This window comes from Phoxinus phoxinus, assembly GCF_949152265.1.
Source record: "Phoxinus phoxinus genome assembly, chromosome: 5".
In the NCBI taxonomy this organism is placed as follows: Eukaryota; Metazoa; Chordata; class Actinopteri; order Cypriniformes; family Leuciscidae; genus Phoxinus; species Phoxinus phoxinus.
Window position 1 is genome coordinate 39,320,813 of NC_136880.1, and position 21,457 is coordinate 39,342,269.

A 21,457-nucleotide genomic window follows, 5' to 3' on the forward strand; every position below is an offset into this window, starting at 1 on the left:
TTGCACTCAAAAATTGAACAAATATAAACATCATGCAGGCCTAAGGATTTGAGTGACAAACACATTCTGATGGGGTTTTTTGTGTGTGTTTTTTTTAGCCTTCTATATTTGTTAACAGTTTTGAATGAAAATGCTGATCATTTCAAATGACATTTTGGGATGGCAAAATAATGTAATCATATTACCACGTTATTGCACAAAGTAGAAAATATAGTGGGATAGATTTTAAGGATGCCACTCTTTTTACTTGACAGGTATTTACACCGTTTAGGGATACGTTGTACATTTAGAAACTAATTTGTAGCAGACAAATATCAAAATCTGAAACACATTTTTACATGCATATTGGACCAACATAGTCTCGTTATGGCTTCAGTAAAATTATATAATCTATGTTATAAAACAAAACGTAAAAGGCTCTACGACGTGTTGGCTAACCACAGACCATATTTAGTCGTGAATAAAACATTTGTTTTATTTTGTTGTTCATTTTTGTTGTTGTACAGGGACGATGCTAACCGTACCATTTGAAGACCCAGACATGATGCGCGAGTCTCAGTTTGGTGCGACATTCACGCGTCAAGAAGACGCGCGGACACTCAATAGCGCCGAGCTCAAGGAGGCAGAGGACGACAACACGGACAGGGAAGAGGAGGAGGAGGAGGAGGAGAGAGAGGAGGACGAGAACGATCACCCGAAGAAGAAAGGCGCGCGTAAAAAGAAATTCTCTGAAGGACGCGGCGAACGTGTCAAAGTGCGCCGCCAAGAAGCGAACGCGCGCGAGCGCAGCCGCATGCACGGCCTCAACGACGCGCTCGAGAGCCTGCGCAAAGTCGTGCCGTGCTACTCCAAAACGCAAAAACTCTCCAAGATCGAGACTTTGAGGCTGGCCAAGAATTACATATGGGCTCTGTCTGAGACTCTGAGCGCGGGGAAGAGGCCCGACCTGCTCGCGTTCGTGCAGACCCTGTGCAAGGGCTTGTCGCAGCCCACCACCAACTTGGTCGCGGGTTGCTTGCAGCTGAACTCCAGAAATTTCCTCACAGATCACAACGGGGACGTGTCGTTCTCGGGCAGGCCTCAGTATGATTCTCTGTACCCGTACCCGAACGCTGCTGAGATGGCCACGCCCACCGGCCTCAGCTCTGGGACCCGGGACAGCGTCAAACCGTTCCGGCCCTACAACTATTACGCGTCCTACGAGTCCTATTACGACAGCGCCTCTCCGGAGAGCAGCAGCCCTCGCTTTGAAGGCCAAATGAGTCCTCCGATTAATTACAACGGGATTTTCTCGTTAAAAAAACACGACGACCAAGTCGAGTACAGTAAGAACTGCCATTATGGGATGAGATACTGTAACGTTCCCGGCCGGGGCTCCATGTACCGCGTTTCCCCAGACAGCCATTTTCCTTATGACTTACATCCCCGCAGCCAATCGTTCCAGAGCCAGGACGAATTAAATACTGGTTTCCATAATTAAAAGCGAGCATAGGGGTTGGACGCCAGCTACACTAATCTGTTAATTAATTAGGGCGTGTTGCTGATTGTTTTGCTTTGTTTCTGGCACGTTTGATTTCATCATAAAATACTGTAAAATCAATTCTATTTATTTCAGACTGCATAGGTTGCTCATGCATCGACGCAGGCTGTGGTAGGCCTATTACAATCAATTAATCGAAAAAACTCAAATTCTTGTCTCGTATATACTGTGGAAATGGATTTATTTGCGTGTTACATGAAAACACAGAATCATGATATTGCGTGTTACGTGAAAACACAGAATCGTGATAGCAATAATGGAACTATGCAACACAGTATATTATCGTGCAGACATGTAAATAGCCTAATTGTGTGCATTTTATTATTTATAGACATCTGTGTCTTTGAACTATATACTCACCCACCCTTTTGACTGATTTCGCTTAATGTAAACAAGAAAACTATTGTGATTTTGCAACGTGGAAATGTTTTTCCTATTTATTTTGTTGACAGAGGAGCATCTCGGGTCTTGTGAATGATGTGAACTTGAGGGGCTCGTGCACTTCGATCGGCTTGTGGAAATAAATCTTAAATGTGATCAACTGTGTTTATGCTCTTTCTTGAGGAAGTCACCTAAAAGATGAACATGCAGCATTGATAGATGTGTTTGAAATATTAGACCATATACATGAACGCCTACTATTATTTATAAACAGAGTACAACTCGGCATCTGCCTGTAATCTCGACATTTACGCTTTAAATGTATTATTATTCATTTAATAATGTATAAATTTATTATTATTAAGTTATCAGATTAATATCTGATAATAACAGGAAAAATAAAAACGAATGTAGAATGTAAAAATGAAAGAATTCAAAAATGTAAAGAAAGCTTGTCTTTAAAAGTGGCTAGTAAATACAGGGAAAAAACTCTACGCATCACTAAATAACTTTCTTAATATTCTCAGTTTATATTGCAATAAACTTATATTGCAATAAACTTTTACACTTGATAAATCCTCTGATGAGTCTGACATATGACAGCTGACAGTCGGACCGAAAAACACTTGGGCGATATTTGTTGTTTGTAATGCTTTTTTAAAGTGAAGGTTAAGCAAAAAACTTGAAATAATAAATATTCAATTAGCAATTGTTTGCATTTGACCTTATGTTTATTCATATTTGGATATAAGTGCTCCACTGGGGTTTCAGCATGAACATGTTGAATTCATTATGACCTTTTACAAGCTTGTTAATAATGTATGTTAACCAAATAACGAACTTTAATGCAATTTATTATTGTTTAGATAATTTATTTATTATTGTTATTACCATCATTATTATAAATAAGATATTAGATAAAACATCGAATGAATTTACATGTTTACAGCTGTCCTACAGATTTTTTCAGATCAACAAGAGTCGGAAAACACAAGTCGGGAGATAACAGTTGCTGTATGTTGATTTAACATTTTAATTATATATTTTTATTCTAGTTTTTGAGTATATATTTTTAAAATTATTATTTAAGATTGTTCAAACACATTTTCAAAGTTTGTTTCGCAGTTTGTAAAACGAAGACACGAAATTCAAGATCCCTGAAACAAGATCAGTAGCCTAGTTCATTCTGTGATTCTTCTTCTTCTTCTTCTTCTTCTTCTTCTTCTTCTTCTTCTTTATTATTATTATTATTATTATATTAGGCTACATTTAATTAATATAATATTTTTATTATATTCCTCTCTTTTTGAGAGTCAAACCAATAGTTCTTGGCGGACAGAATTGACTCAATGCCAGAGTTTGACCGACTGTCACATAAACCGCTTTTTATACGTTTCCGAACTTTCCGAAATATTTCATTGATAAAACGGCAATTGCAAATGTGCAAATTTATTTAGAAATAATTTTAGAAATAAAATAAAAAATTCCATTAATCAGAAACCGAGCATGTATCTGTTTTACAGTCTAATCTGTTCGCGACAAATTTGTCAGTGAGATTTGCAGCCATTTCAAGTTTCTATATCTTATACAGTTTATCAGATACACCCGTGAAAATTAAACACGACGTTAAATATTTATGAATACTTCGAATTTTTTATTTTTTTCAGTCAGGCATAAAATATAGCCTGCACTGAAATTGTAAACCATAGGCTATACGTAAACATCGTTTGTATATTTGGCTGTAAAAAAAATAAAAAATAAAAATAATAATAATATAAAATTGCTGAGAATAATTTTGTTTTGCTCCTCTGTGACATCAACTTGTCCTGCTCTTATAGTGTGAAAATGTGTCTCTGTGTTTGGCATGTGAATCTCTGGAGCTGGAAACCTCCAGGCCAATGACACCATCCTTCCTCTCACACTCATCCTCTCCTTCAGTCAGCCTCTGACAGCTGCTCCCTGACAGGAGGAGTGTGTGTGCAAAGTGTGTGTGTGTGAGAGAGAGAGAGGTCTGCAGGCAAACAGTCTCGGGGGTGAAGGTCTCAATGCTTGGCATGCGTTTGCTCTCCTTTGACTGAGAGGTTAACCGTGAATGTGCCCTCTCTCTCTCTCTCTCTCTCTCTCTCTCTCTCTCTCTCTCTCTCTCTCACACACACACACACACACACACACACACACACACACACACACACAGGAGACTATAGAGGTAAAGTATAGCAGCATATGGCATATTCTGTGTGGGTGGCAGAGCTGGGGGCGTCAGTCTGGCTTTTATATGGACACAGTTTTCACATTCATATCTGTTCTTTATGAGTCCATGCGACCCATATTAAAATGCTATTCATAATGTATGCAACACATGCATATATGCATATACATAACACATACAATCAACTTGCTCTAAGTGAATCAATTAAAGAGTGGCTCATAATTGCACCCTATGGTTTAATTGTCAATATGTCACAAGTAAATATGAATAGCATTTACAATAAATTACATTGTTGCATGAAAAAATAGTTTTTGTGAGATGCAAGGTAAGACAAGATGGATCGATCAATAGATAGATAGATAGATAGATAGATAGATAGATAGATAGATAGATAGATACTGTAGATAGTAAATTGAATACAATAATGTATTCATGTTTTAATAATGTTTTTATTTATTTTTTATTATTACTTGGTCATAACAGAATTAGTGTCTTCTCAATTCACGAAATAACTCTTGTAAAAAAAAAAATCACTGAGGATGACAACATTTGTGAGTTAAAAAGAGAGAGAAAATTATTTTAAATGGTTTGTTTTTTTTATTTTACCGAATATAATGAAATGAAAAGAAATAGAATTCCAGTCCTGATAAATAGCAATTATTTAAATGGACAAACAGTGTCTTGAATGGTTAAAGGGCACAATCCCTCTGAGTCTGGCATTGCCTAAAATAAATAGCCTGTTAGAAATAATCTTGGTGATTAAAAGTGAAAAATGCTCTGCCCCCACAATGGTGATTTACCACCTTAAACTTTGGCTGCAGAAGTGAATAATAATTCCCAGAGAGAGAGAGAGAGAGAGAGAGAGAGAGAGAGAGAGAGAGAGAGAGAGAGAGAGAGAGAGAGAGAGAGAGAGAGAGAGAGAGAAAAGGACAGCTCTAGTCACATCGTCAACCCTCCCCAAATTTCCAGCCTTCCCCGGGACACAGATGGCATGGGACACAAAACTCTCCCTATTAAATTCCTAATAATCATTTCTCTTGTGGAATGGTGTGAGAGACTGGGGAGGGGAGGGGTGAGGCCGAGGGATCTGCTGTTTTAATTAGATGCTTTAAGGAGCAGAGGCGGTGTGGGAAGCAGTGCATTCTGGGAGTGATGGGTGCAGGGCTGCCATAAAATGACACCACAGCAGAAGCCAGAAGCTCATTTGCATGTCAGATTGGCATCGGATTGGCACGAGGCCTGGGCACGGGGAAACACTTCTGAACTCAGCAGTCAGAGGTCTGAGGAGGAGAGAAAGACTGCAATTATGTTCCAGCGTGAGAGTCTATCGGAGAAATGAGAACAAAAATTACGTAACAGTATTGCATGATACTATTTTTTTTAATAGCATGCGCATTAAGAAGACTCATTCCAAAACAAATATTCTTTCAGATCTTGACTGATTATATGTGATTTTTTTTTCGTCATACAATGCCTACACAAATTCACTGCTTCTGTGTGTGTGTGTGTGTGTGTGTGCGCGCGCGCGCGCAGGCCAGGCCTACTGTCAAATCAATTAATCAATCGCATCTAACATACAAGTTCGTTTATAAAGTGTGTGTGTGCATATATATATATATATATATATAGGCCTATGTATCACAAAAACAATTATGCTAATCGATTTGACAGCCCTAATTAATAATCAATTTTTAAAATAAATAATTGTACATTTAGGCTATATAATAGGCTATATAATAACAATATCTCAAAATTATGTATTGAGTATTTTAAGACTATATTTTTTTGTTACATTTTAATATCACATTGGCATACATTATGACAATAATCGTGTAATGAAATATTTGTCAGCTCATGCTCAAATAAATTCATATTTTAAGATGACACAATTATCATACAACTCTCTCTCTCACACACACACACACACACACACACACACACACACACACACACACACACACACACACACACACACACACACACACACACACACACACACACACACACTCTCTCTCTCTCTCTCTCTCTCTCTCTCATAGGCTACTTAAACATCGTTTGTAATATTTGGTTGTAAAATAAAATATAAAATAAAATAAATGTATATAAATGTAGGCTATTACATAGGCTATTTGCTATATAGCATTATAGAAAATAATAGCATTTACACTGTACACGGGCTAACTTTACAGATCTATTTTCATACAGAATGAAGTTTCAATTTCATAGGAATGAACATGATACAGCCATTGATTAAACATGTATGAGTTCCCGTCATTTATATAAATCATAAGTTTATTGGAGCCCCAAAAAGACTAATAAGAGACATATTTAACTTCCATTAGTAAAAAGTGATGGCAGATCATTTATAATAGTGTGATCCTTGCTGAGAGGCTGAACGCTATTAAAGAGTTCATCTCCAAGAACTTCATATATTGACACTTGTACAAAGTCACGATTTACAGCACAAGAGAATGCAGAGCAGACAAAGGCTTTAACAGACCTGCGTGCGCGCGCAACATGCCCGAGGCACAATAGGCTATACAGTTAAAAGTGTGTTTTCCTCTTCTTACCATCAGCTATTTCAAATAAAAGTGATTTTAAAGCCTCGGCAAAAAATAATCCTACATTAAATGAACATTAAACTGAGCAGCCTTCCATGTGTCAGACTTCTCCATGTCTGTGCTGTTTGTCTGTGAGCTAATGGGACACGTTCCAACTGCCATTACCCAGAAACACACCTGCTGTTCACAACTGATACCGAAATCTAAAATAAATCAGGCTGTGTGGAGTTGATTGGAAAATAAAATCTAAACTGTTCGAGTGTGAAACTTCTGCCAGCATCACAATCATTTTAAACTGTTCAAACGAAACTCTGCCTAGTAAATCTCAGAAAGAAAATGCAAAAAAGCTGTCACTTTGCGGTATAGGCTACCATGTAGAATTGAGAAACCCTTGTTATTAGCGCCACCGGTGGCCGTTAAGTGAACTGCAGCCGGCCACTAATTGCTCGTGATCGTGCACATGTAATGTACGAGAGACTGAACGGAAGGCCCCGATATACACAGCAAAGTTATTTTTCGCTATTCTCTTAATTAGAAAAAAGAAGTTGGAAATACCTTTGCAGCAATATAGCCTACTGTTAACGATCATTGCAGTCCGCGTGCTGATTGCTTTCCTGACAATACCAAAAACACCACACAACAAAAATGACAGCGGTCAGAAAATGGAAGTTAAGAAAACATCTGATCATAGCGATGGATTCACCAGCTCTACACTTCACCTGCATCATGCCGACTAATGAGGTAGGCCTATGGCTAATTAAAATTAGCTGGCTACACTTTTATGATAGTTTGAATAGGATATATTTGAGACTACAGATATAGATCTGGCAGATTAGTTTGAATGAATCCATTTTCTTTGCATGACACATTGACATTACAGCACAGAATTACTTTTTCGGCATTATCATTGCATTTCGTTTCATGTGTGTGAAAGAGATGATATCAGGACCGCGTGTAAACGTCACATCCTTTTGATTTTTCCTGGCAAAAACGTCCTGAGTCCTTAACATAAAAAACAAGTCTACAGACTTTCATAGGCAACTTAGGAAGACGGGGAAGATCTCGTTTTTTTAAGTTACAACCTGTTAAAGTGATCAATACAATTAGAGCTCCTTTAAAGATTCATATTAGTACAGTAGCCTACCTAAAGTGCAGGCCTATTAGTGCCTGAATTTAGTAGCCTACCGTTTGAAAGTTTACCGTTTTTTTAGTGTAATAATGCAAACAATTTGTGTATTATTGTTAACCTTTATTTATCCAGGCAAGTCACTTAAGAACAAGTTCTTCTTTTCAACAACAGCCACACAATATACACACACTTACACTTATGCATTTGGCAGACATGACTTACATTGCATTTCAATTTCAAGGTACTCATTTACATATCAGTTCTTGCTTTCCCTGGGAATCGAACCAATGACCTTGGCGTTGCAAGCACCAATGCTCTACTTTTTTGAGCTACAGGAAAGCTAAAGGAAAACACACACACATACATGTTTTGACTCCAACATAAAGAAATTACCCCATTTTAATGACTTTAGTAGCGCATTCCAATCATTTGGTCTAGCAAAAACAAAAGCAGAGCGACCATAAACAGTTTTTTCCCCTAGGGAAAATCAAAAGAATATGATTAGATGAATAGACCTAACAGGACTTTATAAATAAAAATACACCAGTGTATTTCCCGTCTAATATGTAATGATGTCCAATTTAAAAGGGAATACAGTATATTGTATATATATGAATATTGTATAATGTCTGCGTTGATTAATTTTGCTTAGCCAGGACCACTTACAATTGATTTAGAAAATATAAATATAAATAAAAAGTTAATATTTTGTTGTATATTCTATGGCAGTAAAAATCTGAATGTATCGGTTACATAAGACAAAAGCCTTGAAAACAATCCATGCATTAATTTCATGGCTTCTTAGTAAACAACACACCGGCAGGGTGAATTCACGAAGACTGGGGCATCTGCCCCGAAGGCTGCGAGTAATATTTTCAAGGTGGAGGTGTACTTGACCCAGGGCTCCTGGAGCTTCAACACCAGATGTGTGATTGTGTGTTTACACTGCTGTTCGCTGAACTGTGAACTGTTGAAGCGGCTCATTCAAAGTCATTCGCTGTTTTGTATTTCATGCTTTTCTCACATATGATCATACAATGCGTCTTGCATTACGTTTATTTCTATAGAGCTGTAAAAATATCATAAGATGCTGCGTGGCATGGCTTCAAAACAACATTCACAAAGGCGGAGCTTTGTGACACGCTTCATACTGGGCATCTTTTGATGTACATCTAGTATGCTAATTTATTCTGCACTATTGGGTTTTTACAAGCAAATGCAATGTTTACATTTCACACAAATTCAACAACAATGCACTGCATGGCTGTTTTACACCATTTATATTTACTATACTTGCATTCAAAATGATGATTTGTCATAAGGAGAACATTGAAAACATGGGAAGTTAAGGTATAATATTGTAAGTGTGACAAGACAGCAGTATAAAGCAGGTGTTATTTTATACTCTTGATATATAGGCTACTGTTAGGTTTATTTTTAATGTTTTAATTATACATATAGGTAATGAAAATGTTTTATTTTTATTATTGTGTTAGTTTCAGTTTTAAGTAACATTATTAGCCCTGGTAAAATGTGCATTTATTACTCATTTTATTTTAGTTCCCAAGTTTCTAAAAGAAAATTAGTTTTCATTTGCTTATTTATAAGACCCACTGATGTGGAAAGAAAAATCATATGGGTTTGAAATGACATGAGGGTGGGTATACAGTAAATGACAGATTTTTTCATTTTTGGATGCACTATTGCTTTAAAGTACACATGTGGCCTAAACAGTACATTGATTTTTTGACAGTCACATTTCACCCTCTGTCCTCCTGTCCTGCACGCCGTTCTGTTGTTCAGCTCATGATGTTCCTCTGTTCCACCTGTCCACCGGGACAGCCCTGTTCTCCAGGACTCCGCCCCTGTCTCTTCCTGTCCTGCGATTGGACGGAAGTGAGCTATCTGACTGCTGAGGGGGGGAAAAACTTGGTTCTCATCCAACAAAGTGTCATTGGGGACACGCATGGCCTGCTGGAGGCAGAGACTCGGGCGCTAATGGGGCCCGCAGCAGCACCTGGGGATTTTGCAGAGAGGGATGGAGGAGGAATTCAGAATGCCTCGGTAACCAGAAGGACTGTTTCCTCCTTTCACTTTTTTGTTACCTTACTTTCGAAATGCCATGGTGTGGTAGTCCGCAATCTGTCATGTTTGTTTGTCATTAGCTGTTGGTTGACAGCTTGGTTTTGGATAGATAGATAGATAGATAGATAGATAGATAGATAGATAGATAGATAGATAGATAGATAGATAGATAGATAGATAGATAGATAGATGGATAGATGGATATAGGGTAAATTATTGGATAGATAGATAGATAGATGGATAGATGGATGGATATAGGGTAAATTATTGGATAGATAGATAGATAGATAGATAGATGGATGGATATAGGGTAAATGATTGGATAGATTGATAGATGGATGGATGGATAGATAGATAGATAGATAGATAGATAGATAGATAGACGGATGGATGGATGGATATATGGTAAATTATTGGATAGATAGATGGATGGATGATAGATAGATAGATAGATAGATAGATAGAAATCATATAACAAACCCTGATTATATCATATTGGATTGATTTATTTTAGGCAGATGGCATAATGAACCTGAACTCAATAATAACTCCACATAAGTAGCTATAATTCTTCTTTCTCTCTGTAAACTTCTTTCGACAAACTTGTGAAGCGGATCTCATATATGAAGCACATATGTTCACCTAAACCAGATAAGACTATATTTACACGAGCAAAGAAAACATTTATTATTTCATTAAAAGCTTGTTTGAAAAAAGAAAAGAAATCAGTATGAGAGAAAGAGAGAGAGAGAGAGAGAAAGAGAGAGAGAGAGAGAGAGAGAGAGAGAGAGAGAGAGAGAGAGAGAGAGAGAGAGAGAGAGAGAGAGAGTGGTAAACAGGCAGGGCAGGTGTTGACGATGCTAATGAAACGGATGACAGATGGCGAGTTTCTCCGTCGCTCACTGTGCGGATAATGGATGAAGGTAATCAAATTCCTCTGTGGCTCTGTGACTTTCCTCACAACTTTCCCATCAATAGTGCCATCAAACGCCAGCGCCGCTCCTCACGGCTGTCACAAGAACCCTGTAAAACTCCACGCAGCCTTTAATGCAAACATCTTTTAAAAAGTAAAGGTCCGTTCAAACAGGACTTATTTCTGCATCCGTTTTACCGTGTAAACGCATGCTATAGGCTATATTTGATCACGGTTTGCGACACACCTCGCTCTTTTTTTTAGCGTCTCGCATCAAAAGCGCTGTGTTTTTAAGAAGAACCTCCATTCTGTTGTTTTTAAACACAAGAAGCGCATCTGACAAAAATCTCTGGACTCCTCCTTTCCATTAATGTGCATGAACACAGAAAGATGCATGGTAGCATATTTAAAAAAACGATTTATAAAATATAAGAGGCCATATGACTAAGACATTACACTGTAAAATATTTCCAGGATTTCACAACATATAACTGTAATATTTCACAATAAATTGCAGTATTACCAATTCACAGGCTTTTACTGTGATATTTCACAATATAATACCGTATTTAGACTTTTATTGTGAAAATAATGCAAGGCGGGACTATTACAAGAAACTACTGTGAATTCCGTCTTTTTCGCGCTGCAACTGCGTCATCTGAGCTCTCATCTCCTCCGTGGTCTCACTCGATGGATTCAGCGGCCGGTAAGTGTTTAAAATATCAAACTTTGTCATTTTGGTGGCTGTTTTTTTATATGATAGTGCATGTTATTTAAAAGTATGAACCAAATTAGCGTTTGTTGTAGGTGCTGTTGTCATGTTTTTGTAACTTAGCCGAAGCAGACTCGCGTCTAGGTTTGAGCGCGCAAATTTGAATGAACAGACGTTGGTTGTAGTGTTAACGTTAATTGTTCTGTATTAAGTTAGTAAGGTTAACTGTGAGACACGTTAGCTAAAGTTACATCGTCGAAATTTTTACTTTTGCTTAATGCTTTTCTTAGTTTCTCTAACAGCGTTCTCTTTTCCCACAGCATTTTTCTATGGTGACCACCGGGAAATAAAGTTATAAGGTAAGCTGTGGCCTTATATGTGGGTATGACAGTTATTATCAACTAGATCAATTATAGTGTTGTGAATTTGGGCAAATAAATGCTGAAATACAGTTCAAATTTCATAAATTCATCTCAAATTAGTAACGTTAGCTGCACTTCATAATTTTCTCCCCTGCTTTGTGTGTGAAACGGAGCAGCCATTTGTCTGTCTCGTCAACAGAAAAATGAAGTGTGTTGCAAAACAACTGGATGCTTTTATTGTGAAAAAAGATATAGTAAATTAAATGTTTATCACTGAATTAGTGGAGATTAGTTGTGCTATTCTACATTAAAAACAGGTCGACATCTGGAGATATTAGGAGCCATTTTGTCTGAACGGGTAATAACGTTAACTAATTCTAGGAGGAAGAGTACGTTCAGTTACAAGCAGAAACAGACATAGGGAGATGGACAGGCCAACATACTCTTAACGTTACTCCATCCTCTGCAAACAGTACGTGCACGTTGTTGTGTGCATAATGCTTGACCTGGGTAAATCACACACCTCTACTTTGTTGCCAGACTATTTTTGACTGTGTGTTTGTGATGGAAAAATGTTTTTCAGTTGCTGTTAACGTTATTTAAATGTTTGCTGTTTAACTAAATCAAAGTAATGTCAGCTTGTTAAAACTGAGCTAACTTTAGTTTAGCTTTGTACTGTAAATCCAGTGACCCACTAAAGGTGGTGACTGGGACTGACACCTTTTTCATCCCACTTGAATAAAACTAACAGCTTTCTTCTGTCTTTTTGTTTATAGGTGCTTCTTGGGCATCAACCCAGAGATGGCAGAGACAGAGAGGACACATAAACCAGCAAGTCTGCACACTGATCAGGGAGCTCTTGACTTTGAACGGATGTCAATCTAATGTAAGCAATCTAAACTTCAGAGCGGACTAACGAAACACTGTCTCTGTGTTAAGCTAGATATAGTTCTGCAGTAAGATGTTTATTGAAGCTATTAAAGGGTTAGTTCACCCACAAATTAAAATTCTGTCATTAATTACACTCCCTCATAGGGCTGGGCGATATGGCCAAAAAAAAATATCACAATATTTTTTTTTATATCAGTCGATATCGATAAATGTCAAATCTTTATTTATTTCAAGTTTAAAGACAGATTTGTACTCCTAAGTGAAAGCTGTAGAAACCAGAGCGTTGTGTTTTTAAACTACTCTTGTCAGAACATATCATGACAAACACTTGCCAAACAGGTGAACATTTCACAAATCCGAGGTAGAACATTCAAACATTTGTCATTTTTCCTTAACAAAATAAATATCTTTATTTCAGTAGTATTAGCTTGAGTTAGGATGCAGATTTACTTTATACAATTTATGTTCATTAACAAAAACAGTAACATCTGTTAAAAAAAAGTAACAACATTATTTTTATTTGGTAAAATGTAATATTCTTTAGTTTTATTAAAATTAACCATTGGTCATCCAGCATCATGCATTTAGATCATCATGATAACCACAGATAAAATGTAACTTTATGGTTTCTATGGTATTTATGAAAACCAGTAGCCTAAATACATGATTTAAAACGAATTATATTCCATTAGTCCTTTAATACATTGTCTACATTAATAATATTATACAATTCAATATATATATCCCACATTTCATGATGCAGTTAATATTACTAGGCTAACGTTAACGTTAAATCCGTGGTAAATGATGGGAATGTGTCGACGGAGAAGCTTCTGACTGTATCGCTGCGCACAGTGCTTCTCCTGTTCGTCAGCGCGGTCTCATCTGCCTTTAAACTGGTTTAAATCACTGAGACATTTGTGTTCCTCGCTGAATTCAAGCGCTCTCACTGGATCTAGTGATCGAGGCCGATCAGAGTAAACGCGTCTGCTCGAGTGAGCTCGCGCTCGCGCTGCCGTTTGGACTTTGAGCCGAGCGGATAAACGGTCCGTGTGGCGCGCGGTTCAAATGAGATTCGTTCCGCTTTTGGCGCAAAAACATTATCGAACATTTATCGAACTCCTGATATCGTTTTATCGAGAAAAATTATATTGCGATAATTATCGTTATCGTTTTATCGCCCAGCCCTAGCCTCGAGTGGGTTCACGTAACGCGTCTGTGTTGCACGTCACCACATAGGCTCATATTGGCCGGCGCTGGTCATGTGTGTGACGCGTGTGATGTGCAACACAGACGCACTGAGCAGTTACACTACGTGAACACACTCAGGCCCACGGAGAACATAATGAATAGTGGAATAATGTCGTTAATTTTTTTTGCGCACAAAAAGTATTCTCGTCGCTTGATAATCATATGGTTGAGCCACTGTAGTCACTTGGACTATTTTAACAATGTCTTTAATAACTTTCTGGGCCGGCAAGTTTCAATCCCTTAAGAAGCCTATGGAAGAGTGATCCAGCTCTCAGATTTCATCAAAAATATCTTCGTTTGTGTACATGAACGAAAGTCTTGCGGGGTTGGAACAACATGAGGGAGAGTAATTACTGACAGAATTTTAATTTTTGGGTGAACTAACCCTTTAAATGATGCTAAAGTTAAAGCAATATATTTGTGCAAACACAATTTGTCAAATGTGGGAACAAGCTTATTTCATAAAAGTGCTTTTATGCTTTTATTACCATACTTTGCACTGTAAAATAGGGCTGCAGCTAACATTTTACTTTGAGTATTTTATATGAAGCTTCAAGTGAATAATTCAAAACTGCTTTTCTTTTCTTTTTATGGAAAATGTAAAAATGCAGAAAGTTTTTGTTTTGTTTTTGTGAAACTGTTTCAGTTTTCTTATCTGCATTTCAGTTCTTCCAGAAAATTGGCGAATACATGCTGATTTAAGGTGTTTCCAGGATTCCTTAAAGGTATAGTTCAGCAAAAAAAGAAAAAATGCTGTCCTTAATTATGCACCCTCGTGCCGTTCCAAACCTGTAAGAACTGCGTTCATCTTCGGGACACAAATTAAGATATTTTTAATGAACTCCAAGAGCTTTCTGTTCCTCCATTGGGAGCCTTCACAACTAATATATTCAAGCCCCAGAAAGGTAGTAACGACACCATTAAAGTAATCCATGTGACTCCAGTAGTTTAACCTCAATTTATAATTTAAAACCATAATTTACCTCTGTTTACAAAATTATATTATCTAAAGCACATTCACGGAACAACACCCAGTCTCGAGTCAACACAATATGCGTGCGTCGTAGTGCTCCTCCTTGTTGTTGCAAAAACAAAGCACCCGCATCGCTTCATAAAATTGGTTAAACCACTGCAGTCACATGGATTACTTCAATGATGTCTTTCCAATCGTTCTGGGCCTTGAATGTGTTAGTTGCATTGCTCCCAATGGAAGGTCAGAAAGCTCTCAGAATATCATTAAAAATATCTTCATTTGTGTTCTGAAGATGAACAAAGGTCTTATAGGTGTGAATGTACATGAGGGTGAGTAATTAACAAAATAATTGTTATTTTTGTGTAAACTAACCCTTTAAGCAAAATTGTCCAATGTGTTGAAGCTGAAATACATTATAGAAGCACATTACATGGATGCCAAACGAGATGTTGCAGGATGTGTAGTTCACCCAAAAAATTAAACAGCTGATGGGGCCACATTGACTTCCATAGTATATATATATATATATATATATATATATATTTTTTTTTTTTACTATGGAAGTCAATAGGGCCCATCAACTGTTTCATTTTCAATTCTCAAAATATATTTTTTGCTCAAATAAAGAAAAACTCAAACCAGTTTGGAACAACTTGAGGGCGAGTAAATGACAGAATTTTCAGTTCTAGGTGAACTATCCCTTTAAGTAAGATTTTAGCTTGTCATTGGGAGTATAAATTGAATCAATTTACTTCTCTTTTCTAATACTGATTCTTCATTTTGTTCAGGAAGAACCAGCTACATCACAACCCACTGTGCAGACTTTGGGACGTCTTGACTGGACGTGTCTTCAGTGAGAGGAGAATCTTCAGCGATGTGAAAATGGAGGGATCTGAAATTGGCGAGCAGTTGGGGTGGATTTTATTCACGCTGAAAGGCAGTCTGGATACCATGGACCAGATTTTCGCCTCATCTAGGTTCGCCTCATCTGTTGGGTCTTGGGTTCCTATGTTATTTGTTTTGTTTTGATGGTATTACTTTTTTCATTTGCTCCGGTCATTGTTTGGCTCTCCGTTTTTACTTGCCATATCGCCACTGAATATGTTGGACTGCCCTTCTGGTCAAGACCTTCACTTCTACCTATTTTTTTGTTATTTAGCTCTGGCTGTGTTTTTTGGACTGCCATCTCGTTGCCTACTCTTGCCCGCTGTTATGCAACGACTCTTGCAACGTTTGTTATATTGTAACAATTTTATTGAAAATAAAATCAATTGTGGAAACTATTGTTTAATCTTTTTTTTTACTACTTTTATGTCATCATATTGCATTACTGTATTAAATTGTAAGTTTACAGTTAATTACTGGCTACTAATTGCATTACTTTTACAGCTGAAACACAATAAATTACTGTTCAAGTTACAGCTGATAACTATATTTATACAGTTATGCACTGTGAAATTACAGTAATGATGTGATATCATTTACTGTGAAATCACTGTACACAACTGTCATTTTGCTGTAATTTACATTAAATTTTCTTACTGTAAATTACTGTGAAAGTAATGCAATTAGTAGCCAGTAATTTACTGTAAAATCACAGCAGAATTTTTTACAGTGTATAGTTTACATGTCAGGATTAGTGGAAAGATGGCATTCAGTGAAGAATTTGTCTTAATTATGCTGCAATCGTTTAATAAAAGCAATAAGACACTCTTTATTATGAATATAACAGTCACTCCAGAGTGTCCTATAGTGCAAGATCTGCTGATGTAAGTAGCCTACGAAGCTGGAAGTACATAAAAAAAATATTTTTCCCCTTCGATTTATGTTTTTTTCCCAACATCTTCTGAGAAATAAGCATTATAGAATTAATGTAAAACCCGTAAAAATAAAAAGTAAAAAATGAATTGGAAGCCTGTCTCCAAATCCCACAGAAATGCTGCCTGTTAGTTGTTGACTGATTGGGCAGCAGGACAGCTGCCTTTGGTTTGAGACACAGCCAAAATTCACAATAAAGCAGCCTCTTGTACCTTATTGCTTAATTATACTGATTCTAAATTTGATTACAGGTTTTAAGATTTGCTGACATGTGTAGAGAAAAACACACTCCTCTAAAGTGCCACTTAATGGCAAAAAAACACCAAAATAAGCAAAGAATTTGGTTTCCATACTTATAATGTAGGCCAATGACATTAAATACATACACAAAATCTATGCTTCAAAAAAGACAAAAACAACATACATACATGGAGAAGAATATAGGGAGTGAGACATTTTCACAGGTCTGTCTGTTAAAACAGATTTCCTCTTGTCAATCTAGCTTAGAGTAACAAGGTGCTAATTACGGCAGATGAATTTCCAGGGCGGAAAAACATATTGGATCCAAAAAGTGTAATTCCTTGTGTGGGAGGGGATGGTGTCAAATTGTGCATTTGTTTCATTTCTTTCAATTTATTTATGCATTCCTTTCTTTGTTTTCTAATCCTGATTTCTAGGTGAGATAGATCTGTTCTTTTGTGCTGGAATTAATTCAATCTTTGGTTAAAGTGTAGTCTAGCAACTCTAGGCCCCAAGAGAAGAACATAAACATGTCATTATTAGCAATAGTCACTAGGGTTTAGTACATTAAACAAAGCCCTAACTCAAAATATTAAACTGTTTGGGCTCCGAGCATGTTTCAAAGTGTCGATGAGAGATAAAAAAAAAGAAAAAAAAAGAAATAAATCGATGTGACCAAACTCCAGGACTAGTCTTGTGTAGCCAGACCTTCAGACTGACAGCAGAAGGTCTGGACTCCATAGCAGCTTTTATTGGCCAAGGACCATCTGACTGACATGTTTAGAGGCATGAAAATGTAACGTCGCTGTCCCTACAATAACAGAACGGTGTGGACGTATTCTTGGACGGATCTTAAAGAGTCTATGCTGCGAACTTTACATACTTTTGAAAATCCAGCGTTTAGTTAGTCCTGATAAGCGCTCATTGTCACAGTTGTAAACACGACAGCATTCTTTTTCCATGAGGGGGTTTGGCATCACGGCATCTTTGTTTCCAGGGGGACCGTTAAAAAACACGACTCGCACGTCTTCTGGAAATCCTGTAGAATTCAACCAGATGACGACTTTGAAACACCTGAAGTGTATCTTATTTTAAGTGCCATATGCATCAGACGTTTATTCAACGGTCCGTGTGGGTCTGAGGCTGAGACTGGGACTGGGACACAACGACGGTCCGCCGTAGGGCAATGTTGTGCCTTATTTGAGCGTCCGTCGGCTTAGTTTTTCCGGTGTGTGCTGGGTTTACTCTAGTCGGATGCCGTCTGTTTTTTTTCTTTTTTCTCTCTCGATATTTACTCAAGTCATCGTCACTATGTTTACAGGTGAAAAGAACTTCTATCGTGCAATTGGAAAAGGAGCTTCAATTCCTTGTTCACTCAATAGCGGCTCTTTTACTCGAATAAGCAATTTAAAACTCAAGCCTTGTAGTCTCAACATAGAAACATTGTGTTTGTGAAAAATCTGAAGAATTTGCAAGAACAGTTGTGGAATACATCACAGAAAACCAAACATTTAAGTTTGCAATGCATAACAATAGATAAGATAAAATAATGTAAGATTTTTAGTTACAACACATTGGCCCAGAAGGGCAAATGTGAAAACTTGGCAGTGGACTTTAGTTACTTGGGCAGAACGCAACCAGAATCCCCTAGAAACACCTTAGCAACCACCTAAAACATTGAGTTTTGCAATGGAAAGCACAAATCTAAGATCAAACACTGTCTAAATAAAGAGTCGCTATACAGGCAAATAACAAAAAAATTATTCTATAAAATTATGGCTGCATGTTGACAGTGGAGAGATATCTAAAAACCTCTGTGCAACAAGAATTTTGAACCTGGTGCTTTATCCAATGTTCAGATTTATTTTCTGGAAATGTATGCAATACTAGTGCATATTCAATTAGATAATGCATAATTTACATATTTAAACATAACATTTCAGAAAACTTGTAATACAAAGAGTAATACAAAACAATTGTCTTAATGTACTGCGATTAATCACGTGGAGAACTATGGTGATATCTATTAGTCACAGTTTTTACCCTATTCACCTGTGGTGTCTTGCCTTAAGAGTTGATGCCGTCCAGGCCCATTGTCATAGAAATGTGAACCTGCTTTCATTATTTATGCGTTTTAATGGCCTCTTTGCAAACAAACTTATACGCTAATGGAAGCAAGGGCATATGGTTTTACATGCATAAAAAAACAATCACATTTGCACATAAGAGTGCCCATCCACGCATGCACCCTCCGATGTTAATGTATAGATAGTTTGATGATGGCGATGGCGCCGGTTGATCCGCGTACGGCTCAGAGAGCTCTGATATCCTCGGGCACCGCTGCCAAGCTGCCAGTCGGTATCGTCACACCTTACTGCCTTTAAAGATTGCCCTGCAGAGACAGCAGGGAACGCTGAACAGCCGGGCAGCCCTGGAGAGTTACGAGGTGGGAGCCATGCCAAGACGTGCCCACCAGAGAGAGAGAGAAAGAGGGGGTGAGGGAGGTATCCATCCACAGCTATCATGAAGGACAGAGAGGGGGAATTTTAACAGAACCGACACGGATCCTACATGTACCTGCACAGCCAATCAATTCTCAGAGTCTTCGCGACGATGCTGCGTGAGATATATGCGCAAACATGCGGCCGCCGTAATCCACAGAAATGGCAATGGAAGACAGAATGTAAATGAGGCTGTTATTGCACAGTCGCGTTCATCAAACTGAGCTGGAGAGACTTCAATGGCCCTGATGAATATGCATGCAAATTTGTTAATTAAGTTAATTATTCTGCTGAAAATTCATTTGTCTTCCCAAGGACATTTCTGCAATGATTTTAACATGTTTCTACCATTAGTCATGCACAGTGCAGTTTAAAATCACTTTGTCCACTCTATTTATTTATTTATTTCTCCAAAAGTTTCACTCCCAGTGGGGGACAGTGTGCGAAACCTCCGAGGTCGGCAGGGGTTACGCATATGTGTGCATGTGTTTAAGAAAAGCAAGTTGGTGGTAGCATAAGTTTAAGAGGTCACTGGATGGCCAGTTCTACCAGAAAGACTCGGGAGAATAAATACTGTGACAATTAAACATTTATTAACAGCCCAGCAAGCAATCAAGTTCTTTGGCGTAGGCCCCCGTCCGTAGCTTGCAATCCGAGGGTCCGGACTCTGCATATCCTGCCTGAAGACGAAGGCAGGGGCGCAGCCGACCCCCTGCGAGGTACATGTATGGGAAGAGACCATCCTGGTGGTGGTGGGGTGGATGGAGGGAAGAGACCATCCTGGTGGTGGTGGGGTGGATGGAGGGAAGAGACCATCCTGGTGGTGGTGGGGTGGATGGAGGGAAAGACCCGTCTTGGTGGTGTTGGGGTGGATGGAGGGAAAGACCCGTCTTGGTGGTGTTGGGGTGGATGGAGGGAAAGACCCGTCTTGGTGGTGTTGGGGTGGATGGAGGGAAAGACCCGTCTTGGTGGTGTTGGGGTGGATGGAGGGAAAGACCCGTCTTGGTGGTGGTGGGGAGGATGGAGGTGAATGGAAGCGTCAGCATCTGCGAAATCAGACGTGTAAGTACCGATCTTTTATACCACAAGTATAAGAATATGATTGGAGAGATGAGAAGATAATAAGTGACGTAACAATTGAGTCTTAACGGCAGAACTTATGCTAAAGCTTTCATTGTCATTTCGAAAAATGTGGCATGCCAGAACAAAACGCTTCTGTCTTGATCCATATAAGAAAAGGCATGAAGAAGCACATGTGTCCTAATTCATATACTTATGCACTATTCTATGCTGTTTTAGATAGTGTGAGTAGTGTGAAGATTCCAAAAAGAAAAAGTATAATTTAAATACTTGAATGATGCACTTAATTCACCGAAAAAATTAAGTGTGAAATGATGGACACTTCATGCATTCAACTGTCGCAGCTTTTCAACTGGGGCAACTGGGGCAACTGGGGCAGGGATGACGTATTTTTTGTAGGCCGACACGGGAGTTATCCTCACCCTGGTTCACTCGACAAAAACCCAATAGGATTTATCCATTGCCTTTTGTATTATTGCAGAAAATAAGCTTTGCGACCAACAAAAAGCATAAATAATACAATTGGCAGAAGGCAAAAGCTAAACTACACCACAGTCACATGACTTCATCTTTGTCTTTAAAGTTAGAATACAGTAGTTTGCTAGAGCGTGATTATAAACACAATGAAAGTGGACTAGTGAGTAATATGTAATACTCAATGAGTTTACTTAAAGGGATAGTTCACCCAAAAAGTTTATAAAGAGATCGTAAAACTAATCCGTATGAATTGAGTGGTTAAGTCCAAATTTTCTGATGAAAAACGTTATATGATGAACATTGAATTTAGGCTTTTAATCGCATATAAAGATTC

General features: G+C 38.0%; 1 protein-coding gene and 1 long non-coding RNA gene across 3 annotated transcripts; both read left to right on the top strand.

Moving 5' to 3' along the window:
* Positions 1-511: 511 nt before the first annotated feature.
* neurod6b (neuronal differentiation 6b) lies at positions 512-1,535 on the top strand (the record flags this gene model as incomplete). The annotated part of the gene is made up of 1 exon (XM_079612832.1): positions 512-1,535. One exon carries the CDS (start codon positions 512-514, stop codon positions 1,478-1,480), a length of 969 nt encoding a protein of 322 aa, XP_079468958.1. The 3' UTR covers positions 1,481-1,535.
* A 9,850-nt stretch (positions 1,536-11,385) lies between these two features.
* On the top strand, positions 11,386-16,289 carry LOC306998631. Of its 2 annotated transcripts, XR_013797622.1 has the most exons (6): positions 11,386-11,524; positions 11,851-11,889; positions 12,210-12,402; positions 12,669-12,778; positions 14,701-14,759; positions 15,796-16,289. It is a non-coding gene; the product is annotated as an uncharacterized lncRNA (long non-coding RNA). The 2 variants fall into 2 exon arrangements; XR_013797623.1 differs by lacking the exon at positions 12,210-12,402.
* The last annotated feature ends 5,168 nt before the right edge of the window (positions 16,290-21,457 follow it).